The sequence below is a fragment of the Gopherus flavomarginatus genome, chromosome 2, assembly GCF_025201925.1.
Source record: "Gopherus flavomarginatus isolate rGopFla2 chromosome 2, rGopFla2.mat.asm, whole genome shotgun sequence".
Classification (NCBI taxonomy): Eukaryota; Metazoa; Chordata; order Testudines; family Testudinidae; genus Gopherus; species Gopherus flavomarginatus.
The window spans coordinates 78349347-78360948 of NC_066618.1; the positions used below are offsets into that span (position 1 = coordinate 78349347).

Here is an 11602-nt window from a genome sequence, read left to right on the forward strand (position 1 = left end):
TACACGTTTCAAAGTTGGCTAGGAGAAGGGCTGTTTTCTTCCAGTGTAAACAAGACAAACACAAATACAACAATGATGCTTGCCCAGCTGTAGAGGGAAGGAAGTTGAGGTTGAAGGATGAAGAGGAGGGAAATTTAATAACATTTTCCCTTTCAGAGGCTTGACAGCCCTTGCTGTTTTTCTTTGCATGTTAATCGAGAATTTTTCTGTTTTGACTGAAAGGAATGGCACTGTGCTTGAGCTTTGAGTATAGGAGCCAGTCAGAGCACAGAGATCAGAGTGACTGATCGGAGAGCTGCATATTTACTACATAGTTTTGAGAAATAATTGTATTGTGATCATGAAATCCTTGTAGGCTGCCTGTAGGCTGCCTCTGTCAGCTGATCAGAGTGTGGGGAGTCAAATACTATATGATTATTGAGAAATTAACATCTGTTCAAATCATTGGCAACCAAGCTGAGCACAGGGAACTAAGTAACTGTATGGTATTCCTGCACTCTGATTGGCTGAGACAATGACATTTCACTGCTGCAGGTTGGGAATAGAGAGAGAGATCCCTAGCTGGTGCACATTTGAATAGGTTCATTAGCTTCATAAGGGAGGATCTGGTCATGTGACTGTAGGGAGATTTTGAATGAATCGCTCATCTGGGAAATCACCCCTCCAAGAAAAAACAAACAAAACCTTCAGATTGGCTCTAGAATGACTCATTTTTATTTGTCATGTATGTATGTGAAAAGCAGATGGTGCTTAGAGTAGAGGTGCAAAATATTCTTACAAGGCAGGTCATCTGTCATCCTCTCTGCATACAGGGAGCTGATGGCAGGTATTTATATTTGAAAAATAGTACCTAGGTTTGTTTGTTTGCCCTGTCTTATAACTATCCTGCCAGCTGGTATTTTCCTTCTTGTTGAATTATCTGTTGTGTTGTTAACCTTTTTCTATCTCATTTTGGGATAAGGCTGCTTCACTGATCCATCCCAAAGAAATCCCCCCCGAGGCCATTCTTCTAGCTGTGTATCTTGAACTACAGAATGGTAAGTAATTTTAGCATCTTTTCTAAACAATTTTAACCCCTTTTATGGTGATTGGTGCTCCCTGTGCCTCTCATGTTGCTTGTGTTTAATTATTATTTTAGGCCTTACTGCAAACTTTACCAAGGAACCTTTGAAGCCAAAGCAGTAGAATAAAGCAATTAGTAGCATCAGAAATATACTGTCTGTTTAGATTTTGAGTTCAGATGTTACAGCTCAGCAAGTTGTGCAACTAATTGTTCCCCACATTTCAAGTCCAAAGCTTTTTTTGTCCATGGTGTGTGTGTGTGTATGTACATGCTTCTACATGGCACCATTGGTTGCCATCTCTTTAAGTCACAATATTACCACAAAAAAACTTCAAAAACAGACTCCGAGAGACTGCTGAATTGGAATTAACTTTCAAATTAAATTAAAGACTGGGAGTGGATGGGTCATTACACAAAGTAAAACTATTTCCTCATGTTTATTTTCCCCCCTACTGTTCCTCACACCTTGTCAGCTGTTGGAAATGGGCCATTTTGATTACCACTACAAAGTGTGTAGTCCCCCCCCCCCCACCCTTCTCTCCTGCTGGTAATAGCTGACCTTTAACTGATCACTCTCCTTATAGTGTGTATGGTAACACCCATTGTTTCATGTTTTCTTTGTATATATATGTCTTCCTACTGTATTTTCCACTGCATGCATCTGATGAAGTGGGTTTTAGCCCGCGAAAGCTTACGCTCAAATAAACTTGTTAGTCTCTAAGATGCCACAAGTACTCCTGTTCTTTGTATGTTTTTGTGTAAAAATAAGTATCTATCAATTAAAGACTCTTAGCCTAAATTACACCACTGGTTGGCAGTGCCTTCTGTAGTGCAGACTTAAAAACAATGTCTAGCATAAACCTGTTCCTTCACACTCATATCTTTCCAAAGCATTCATCTTCTGAGCTGAAATTTTCCATGCATTGTCTCTGTACAAAAGCAATTTGTCTTAGAAAGTTTGTCCAAAATCCTATCAATTACTGAGGTATGGGAGATTGAATAATGAGAAAGTTTATGCAGTTTCTTGCACCTTTGTATAAAGAAGGACTAAAAGGTTTGTTTTGTTTGTTTGTTTTCTTTTTTTTTTAAAGGGACACCAACTTGAAACCTGTTAAGCTTCCAGAAATGAGTTAAATAGTGCTATGTACTAGACCTACCCCTGAGACATCCTCAGTGTAGTATTCTCCTTCATTGCTTGTCCATATGCACATTTGCGTCATGCACTTGAGCCCAGAGTATTTAGTCGTCAGTACCTAGACCTCACATGTGTGCCCTGAGAGTTCTTATGCTCCACATTGAGGGCATGTGAGGGCAGAGCACACTGCATTCCTCTTAATCACATCTGGTTTCAGACTGAGCTCAGTGCCTGTACAACTGCCAGCAGCTTCCTACTGCACAATTAATAACGTTGACCTTTTTTTTAATAGTTTTAGTAGTTTTACAGTATATTCTGGTTAGATAAGTTTTAGCTTAGTTTGACTTCTTATCAAGACCCAGGACGGTCTCATCTGTATCTCCTAGGTTTAAGTATTGCCCCACATGCAAAGAGCCTGTGCCCATAACCAATGGTTATGCAAACTGCCTTTACTGCCCCCTATCTAAACCACAGCCTTCAACAACACAGCAAATAGTGGTGGCACTAAGTGGGGAATTATCAGCCTTTCCTATGCCAAGGGGCACACCCCCTCTCCCCAACAGACATTGAATACGAGTTCCTCTTCAACGTGCCTCAGACTCCATCTGCCTCTACACTATACCTCTGCTGCAGCTTAGCCTCAAAAGTCAGTCTGCAGCAATCCAGCCTGATTCCTATCCAAAACATTGAATTCATAGAAGCAGTCTTAAATTCCACCAAGTCTGTGGTTTATATCCCTCAGGACCGATTCAACAACCAATTGTGCCTCATCTGTCAGTTGGAACAAAACCCAAATACCATAGCAAGGATCTGTCACATGTTCTATTAGCCATGAATTCTATATCACCTTTGTGACACCAGTTGAAGATGGTATACTTGCCCAACAGTCATAATTAGTAATGCATCTTTGTGTGTCTTCTCTAGTTCTGCCCTCCCTGAACACACTGGAAAAACTCATTAAGCATCTGCAAGGGGATTGATTTCCATTCTCTTCACATACACCCCCATCACATAGTGATAGATGCATCACTAAGGGGGGTGGGGGTCATATGAAATTACTCAAAGTGCAAGGCCTCTGGATGGTATAGGAAGCAAGGATGCACATCAGCCTCAGAGCTTATGCAAAACATTCAAGACTTTTCTCAAACTTATCAGAGGACAATTGGTATGGATAATGACTGACAATATAATTACCATGTTCTACAGCAAAAAACAATGCAGAGCCAAGATGCTGTCAGGTTGTGGACCTGATGCATCTAACATTAGATTGTCCTATCAGCAATATACTTGCCAGGTATTTAAAATACATTGGCAGGCAAACTGAGTGGGCACTTTTTCCAGAATCACTACTGGGAGATCAAGAGCTCTGTTCTCGGGTCACCTCCGATAGACTTGTTTGCCACATGGGGTCACAGGAAGTGTTCAATATTTTGTTTTAGGGGAGGCATCAGCCTGGGCTCCCTGGCAAATGCATTCTAGGCCTATCCTCTGATATTGAGAGTGCTCTGCAAGGATCAACAGCAAGATTCATACAAGTTGATTGTGATAGCCCTGGCATAGCCATGCCAATTTTGGTTCACAGACCTGCTATACCTGTCAACGTCCCAACCCACCTCTGCTCCCAGACCTCATGTCACAGAACAAGGCAGAGATCCTATATCCAGAACTGCAATCCTTCCTGGGTGCATGTTGGTAGAATATGCCTGATGTTCTCCAGTGAGGAATATCCTTATGAATACCAGGAAGGGGTTTCTAAGAAAAACTTACCTGCCAGAATAGACAAGGTTTTCCCATTGGTGCTGTAGAAGGCTGATTTGTTGCTCACAATTCTTTGATACCTCAAATCTTAGATTATTTGCTAGAACTAAAGAAAAATAATTTTGTCCTTGGAGTTCAGTCAGGATTCACTTTCAGCTCACCACCTCCATTGGAAAAACACACTATTTTCTCACGTGACTATGATGAAATGTTTAAACAGGCTGATTGACGTATTCCCACCGATCGAGTACCTCATTCCACCATGGGGCCTCAACTTATTACTTCAGTCCTTCATGAGCAGATCATTTGAACCATTTGCTACCTGTTCCTTTTTACATTTCAGCGAAGATGGCCATCACATCAGCAAGATGAGTAAGTGAGATCCAAGTACTGATAGCTGACCCTCCCTTCGCAATCTTCTATTCCAATAAGATATCTCAAGGACACATTCCAAGTTCCCGCCAAAAGTGGTTACTGAGTTCCACTTGCCAGTATTCTTTTCCAAGCCTCTTGCCTCAAGAGCAGAAGTAACGCTACATTCCTTAAATGGCAGGAGGGTATTAGCCTTCTATCTGAATAGGACACAACCATTCTCATATTCTCCAATGCTATTTGTCTGTTTTGCAAAAAGAATAAGGGGATCAGCCTTATCAATACAGAGACCATCAAACTGAATCTCCAACTACATCAAGACCTGCTATGAAGTAGCCATGATAGAGCCACTTGGTTCCTTGGGCTCATTCAACTAGAGCTTAAGCATCATCATCAGCTTCACTGGAGAGATGTTACTCACATGCACATTCTGCACACCCTCCATCTGCTCAGCTTTGGCGTCCTTACCCTTCAGATTCTGCAGCTCAGAAGAAACAGAGGAGCACTGGTGCATGCTGCCCTTATATGCCCTTTATGTGGAGCACAGAGACTCTAAGGGTACTGCTCATGTCCACCAATAGTGCAATGTGTATATGGACAGCACATCTCAAAGACTCCAGTTATTGTAAGATGAGTCACTTTTTCCCATTCCTGCAAATGTTATTTCCCCTGTTTGTATGTGAAGGACCCACATGAAACAGGAATGAAGGCCCTCATTCTGAGCTGCTCTGCATGGACACAACCAAGCACCCACTTGAAGCCCTGCTGAAGCCATCAGGACCCCCAGAGCAGAACCACCTGCAGGATTGGGGCATTAGTAACTGAACAGAAAGTGCTGTTGGTGCTCAATTTGTCACCACTCTAATCTGTTACAATCGTGTTACAAGTAAAAATAGTACATAAGTCACACTCCTCTCTGAATATGTTTTAAGCTGATATTTTGAAAATATAAATTGAAAAATCTTAAAGGAAAAACTAAGTATGAAATCTCATTTTGTTTTTTGTGATAATTTGTGTTGAGTGAGATTTATTTTTTACATTGAATTCCTAACAAAGAAATCTTTTGAGGAAAAACAGATGCCACCAAATTTTTTTAAATAGTCTGAATAAAAATGAGGTCCCTTCAATTAACCAGATTTTGCTTACCTGGTTTCCTTGACTGCACAGCTACTATGTTAATGACAGCTCTAGACAAGACCTGAAGTTTTTTAATTTTCTTTTGTTTAGTTTTTAAAGCAAACTTTGGGAAACACTTCTGGCTTTACTAACTGAATTTACAAAGCAGAAGAGAACAATCCCATTTTCTTTTCCTTTTCAGGTCTCCTCCTCAAAGTAGTATAGATGTTCAGTGTGGCTAGAGTTGTTTATAGAAACATCACTTCAGTTCAGAAATTCTCATTACTCTTTCCCCCTCTTTTCATGTTACAGGACTTGAGAGAACTCAAAACCCGATCTTTTCAGAATTCATTAAACAGAAAACAATTCAGGGTCATGTTGGGTTTTTTTTAAAGGCCATTTTTTCAATGAAACCTTTTGTTCTGAAAAATGTGGACTAGCTCTAAGCATGACTGATTTAAGCTGGAATCTTAGCTTTAATGTTTTCTGATTTGTGTATCCTTGATGTCTCATTTGTGTTTCCATTTCGTATGTACTATGTAGTCTGTGGGGATGATTGAGAGATCAGTGATGGCAAAAGAGTATAATTGTCTAAGAACCTTTATGTTTTCAGATCTAATAGGGTTGTACAAAAGTCCAAGCTGGATGTAGAGGCAAGGTGGCTCTGGGGATTCAGTGTCAAGTACTCTGCCAACTCTAAAGTCAGGTGTCTGTCCTGAAGGTGTAACTGTTAATAGCGAGGAACAGCAGCTAGAATTGAGCAGTACTGGTGCTTCAACTTTCTTTTGTTTGTGCATCTGTAGTAGGTGACATCCACTTATCATTATGTTGATCATTATGAAATCGCATACGCCAGCTGCAGCATAAGGTTTACCTGAGTTGCATGGGCAGGAGCTACCACTGGCAGGGGATTGTCTAGATGACCTTTCAAGTTTTTATTTCTGTCTCCTGTGACTCAAGTTTGTCATGGGTAGAAGTGAATTAACTAGAAACTGTTTGTTTTGTAGGTAACACTCAACTGGCACTGCAGATAATCAAAAGAAACCAGCTTCTCCCTTCAGTGAAAACACACACTGATATGCGAAAGAAGCCAATATTTCAGCCAGTCCACCCTATCCAGCCCATTCAGATGCCAGCTTTCACCACTGTTCAAAGGAAGTGAAGTCTTGCTATAACCTGACAGGCCCTATAGAGGAGGGCTTGTGAGTTTGTATATTTTTTAAACTCCCTCTCAACCATCTGAATACCAGGCATATTGGAATGGGCTGGCTTGTGTACATTTTTTAATTAAAAAAAAATTCAATGAAAAAATCATGTCTGAAGAAATGTGTAAAAGATTTATTGGGGAACATTTCTATTTTAATGACAGACAGATTCAGGATATGCTGTTAATCATTTGAACTCACACTGGTTGCGGTAGTCTTTAGTTTTGATTTTGCGTTTTTCATACAGAGCAGTTTGTTTGCACCACCTCTCACTTCCATTAATTTTCTGTACAGACAGTGCAGCTGCCTCTTTTTTGTTAAAGGAGAGCCTCTGAACAAGCTCTCTACTTGTCATGCTTCTCAGGGAACAGGGATAAACCTTCATCATCAGATCTGTACAAAAAGTAAGAGTCCCCTGCCAACCTATCTCTGGATAATCCTGAGACCAGAAGAGACCATTGTGATCACCTACTATGGCCTGTGCTAACCAGGAGGTCATAGAAACAATAGTATTGTAACTACTATATCGGTGACAACTTTTCTCTGCTGTTTTTGCTGAGACACTTGATTCTCTACCTGAAGACAGCTACTATCTGAACGTTTCTGTTTTACAATAAGAGATTAAGTGTTTCCTCAGCTGTCTCCAATCTTAAAACCCTTGTACAGCTGGGCATATGGTTTTATTTCCTTAAATCTATTCTCTGTATAGGTTTTTTTTATACTTTTCATGATGATAAATCAGGCTTGGAGTGGATTGATTATCAGAGCATCAGAATTGTGAACTGCAGGAGCCTTGGGTTTCTTCTGTGTCCTCCCAGTAAATACAGCCCATCACTACTAAACTATATGGTGGGATGAATGGAAGATTGAGACTAAAACACTCTTCACTTATGACTAGGAGAGGAGCCATGGGTGTTAGTTCATTGCGCTACCTAAGCTCCCTTGCACATACTACTATTTTGCTACACACCATGTTTCTAAAGCCTGCTTGTATACAGCAGACTCTCTCCCAGGCTGACCCCAGTCTAGTCTGACCAACTTGCCAATTTCAGGGTTGAGTCGATTGATTAGTTTGTTTTCCTCTTTAATATTTAAAGTTTAAATCTGACTATTTTAAATAGTAAAGACCTATTAATACATTTCTGTAGATAAATATCGGAGACACAACAAGCTACATTACACATACAAGGCAGAATCCCAGACTGGCTAAGTCTCTTACCTCCACTCAGAAGAACTTTTACAGGAAGGATGGACAAATGCTAACCATGAGAATAGATAAGTGTCAGACTAAGGGCTTGTGTACACTGGCACTTTACAGTGCTGCAACTTTCTCACTCATGGGGTGTGAAAATACACACCTGAGTGCGGCAAGTTTCAGTGCTGTAAAGCACCAGCGTAGAGAGTGCGCTAGTGCTGGGAGCGACATCCCGTCTGGAGGTGAGTGTTTGGTTTTTTGTTTTTTTTTTTGCTGAGCGAGCTCTCTCCCAGTGCTCTGTTGCCACTACACAAGCTACCTTAAAGCACTGCCATTGCAGTGCTTCAGCATTGCCTGTAGGGCTAATCAGTATGAAAATGTCTGTGCTTCAATGCCTTGAGAGAACACATTTCCTCTTCCATATATTTATAGCCCTGAGTGGTTGGTAGGTACTCAGTGCAAACTGTGCACCTGAATTTCCTTCATAACACAGCCTCCCTGGATTCCTACTACTACCCTGTGTGGGCTGTGTGCTGCCTCCTCCAAGAATCTCTCTTTACTGTGTAGGAGAATGCATGCACCCATTTACAACGCAGGCATTCTAGTAACCAGTAAGTGTCCTTAAGTGGCTTTGGTTCCTCTGAATTATGCATAGGTGCCCTCCTCCCCTCTTTTATTTAAGAGCCAGTAAAACAGGCTGTAGAATTGGAATCTAAACCTCATTTTCCAGCTGTCCTTGTGGGTATAAGACCATCAGTGTACCAGACAGAGCAGCTACAGTGCTAAATCAAAGAGCCAACCAGGCTGCAGTGCACTCTGTGCCCTTGAACTAACTTTTTTGGAGGGTCAAGTGCTTAGGGTGTGAACTCATTCTTGGATTAGTTAGGAGTAGTCTGCAAGTTTCACTTTCCAGGTGGGTGGCTGAGTTACTGTTTATGGTATCTGGCAGGTACATGTGGTACAAATACTCAGACACAGTGCTAAACCTTGCTTTTTACAAATACTCAAACCTGTAATTTTGCATTTCACTCTCTGCAAACATTAGTGCTAATAAAAGAATTGCTACACATGTGCAAAAGCATTGCTCTAAAAATACTAAAATGTCCAGGTTTTACAGCAATCACTCAGCTCTATCAACAGTCCCCAAGCAGTCACTTTAAAAGCTGCTGTGAAGCCAGCATGACCTCATCAAAACTTAACAGGTGCTCAGCTTGACAAACAGAGTCAACTCTTAAAAGGCCATAATCTAGCTGGGTCATTAGTGTCTCAGTACACCTGGAATTTACTAGCCTACATCCTTATAGTCACTAGAATGGGCAAATCAAGACATTAGCTTCCATAGTAGTCACTGTGGCCAAGAATGTAGCATAATTCAAAAGGGATTGCATATCTCTTACCTCCATACCAACCACCTCACTCTGGGTATTTGCAATACTAACATTTTGGAAGGGTTAGGATAATCACCATTACTTCTCCTTGGGATGAGGGGGATAGATCATCCACATTTGCTTACTGTGGGTTCCTTACCTTTCTCTTACTGGCTGTTGTCAGACTGACATAGCCAGAAATTTGGTCTCAGGCAGTTTGGCCATTCCTGTGCAGTAATGAGCTATGGGTCAGTTCAGCTACATTTCTTCAGTACCCCTTAGAGTTGTCTGTACCTATGCATTTGTTTTTAGCCACTGGTAAGTATGCTCCTAGGAATGCAGCCGCTGAGGGGGGCAGGCCAGTGCTGTCAACATAGCAATGTAAATGAGCTCTGAGCACAGGAAAGTGTGTAATATAAATTACCTATGCAGTGGCCAGCATCTGCTGTAGGAGGAACAGTAGCAGGCTGGCTTGCTCTAGAGACTTGCCTTGCTTGTTGCAAGTCTGATTTAAACAGTGATGTGACCACCTATGAACACAACAGTGCAAGTACTCTCGAGTGCATGAATGGTCATTACTGCTTGTATTAACTCCAGCAGTGGGAAAATATTGGCAAACAAAAGTAACAGGGCAAGCCAGCTAACAGCATTTACTGAAAAGGTGAAAGTGGGAAGCTCCTAGGCTATGATACCAAGCCCTGGAGAAGTATTTTGATTGATATAGAAGCCTTCAAATGAAGTGATGGGCCAGGAATGTGGAACTCAGGAGCTGGTGCCAAAGTCACAACTCTGTTTTCGCTTAGTGGAGAGCTAATTAGCTTCTGCACCCTCTCACACCAGGGTGTTTGAAGTCCAAGCTGGCCAGGTAATATTTCAATATGACAAGATGGAAAGATGCATTTATGTTTCAGGATCAGTTGTTTGGCAAGTATATTTCCCCCTGTCCTCTGTACTTTATACTTTAGGCTGAGTTCTGAAGTTATGTTTGAAAGGTGACAGCTGATTATTTTTATAAAGGGTTCAGTCACATCACCATACGTTGACTGATTAAACCTTTTTGTATTTAAAGATGCTTTCTGTGTGGTCTCATCCTGAATAAAGGTTTTTCCCTCCCCCTCCTAGGAATGTAGAGTATTCACATGCAGAAATGCGAATGTATTGTTTCAGCATTTCTCAGCTCAGCTAGAAGGCATGCAACATTACACTCACTGGTTTGAAAAAGCATGCAGTTGTTGGTCCCCAGATACCACATATCTAATCACACTTGAGTGGAACTATTCATCCTTAACTCTCCATCAAATAAGAGTGCTCTTCTAGCCTAAGGGAGGCTGAATGCTAATGCGGACTCCTAGTTTCATTTCAATATTTTCCTGCAGGACAAACACAATTTCAGAAACCATGCCTATTTAAAAAAAAAACAACCTTAAGAACTAATGATCTGATCGCAGTTGTGAAATATTTACTAGGGCTATCAATTAATCGCAGTTAATTAAAGTTACTGGCACTTTTAACCACAGTTAGAGAATACAAATTGAAATTTATTAAATATTTTGGATTTTTCTACATTTTAATATATATCATTGTGTTGTAATTGAAATATTTTGATTATCCTTTTTACAGTGCCAATATTTGTAAACAAATAGTATTTTTCAATTCACCTCATAAAAGTACTGTTGTGCAATCTTTGTCCTGAAAGTGCAACTTACAAATGTAGATTTTTTTTAAACTGCACTCAAAAAGAAAAAAAAGTAAAACTTCAGAGCCTACAAGTTCACTCAGTCCTACTTCTTGTTCAGCCAGTTGCTCAAACAAGTTTGTTTACATTTACAGGAGATAATGTTGCCCTCTTCTTATTTACAATGTCACCAGAAAGTGAGAACAGGCATTTGCATGGCACTTTTGTAGCCAGCATTGCGAAGTATGTGTGTGCCAGATACATTTGTATGCCCCTTCATGCTTCAACCACCATTACAGAGGATATGCTTCCATGCTGATGGCACTTTGTTTGTTTGTTTTTTTTAAACAAGTTAAATTTGTGACTGAACTCTTTAGGGGAGAATTATACGTCCCCTGCTCACTTTTACCTGCATTCTGCCATACATTTCATGTTATGGCAGTCTCGGCTGATGACCCAGCACGTGTTGTTCGTTTTAAGAACACTTTCACTGCAGATCTAACAAAATGCAAAGAAGGCACCAATGTGAGATTTCTAAAGATAGCTACAGCACTCGACTCAAGATTTAGGAATCTGAAGTGCCTTCCAAAATCTGAGAGGGACAAGACTTTCAGAAATCTTAAAAGAGCAACACCCCGATGTGGAAACTACAGAACTTGAACCACTGAAAAAAGAAATCAACCTTTTGCTGGTGGCATCTGACTCTGATAATGAAA

The 11602-nt window shown here is 40.7% G+C and overlaps 1 protein-coding gene across 6 annotated transcripts in view; it reads left to right on the plus strand.

The window, feature by feature from the left end:
• Positions 1-6754, plus strand: part of CNOT10 (CCR4-NOT transcription complex subunit 10) — a 72264-nt gene extending 65510 nt beyond the window's left edge. For 4 of the 6 annotated variants that reach the window (XM_050938365.1, XM_050938360.1, XM_050938361.1 and 1 more), the window contains 2 exons: positions 962-1037; positions 6452-6754. In XM_050938365.1, coding sequence (XP_050794322.1) covers positions 962-1037; positions 6452-6606 — 231 coding nt within the window. In that variant the 3' untranslated portion in view covers positions 6607-6754. Of the gene's footprint in view, positions 1-961; positions 1038-1138; positions 2009-4299; positions 5321-6451 lie in introns of those variants that run through there. The other 2 variants (XM_050938364.1, XM_050938363.1) reach the window with 2 other exon arrangements.
• The last annotated feature ends 4848 nt before the right edge of the window (positions 6755-11602 follow it).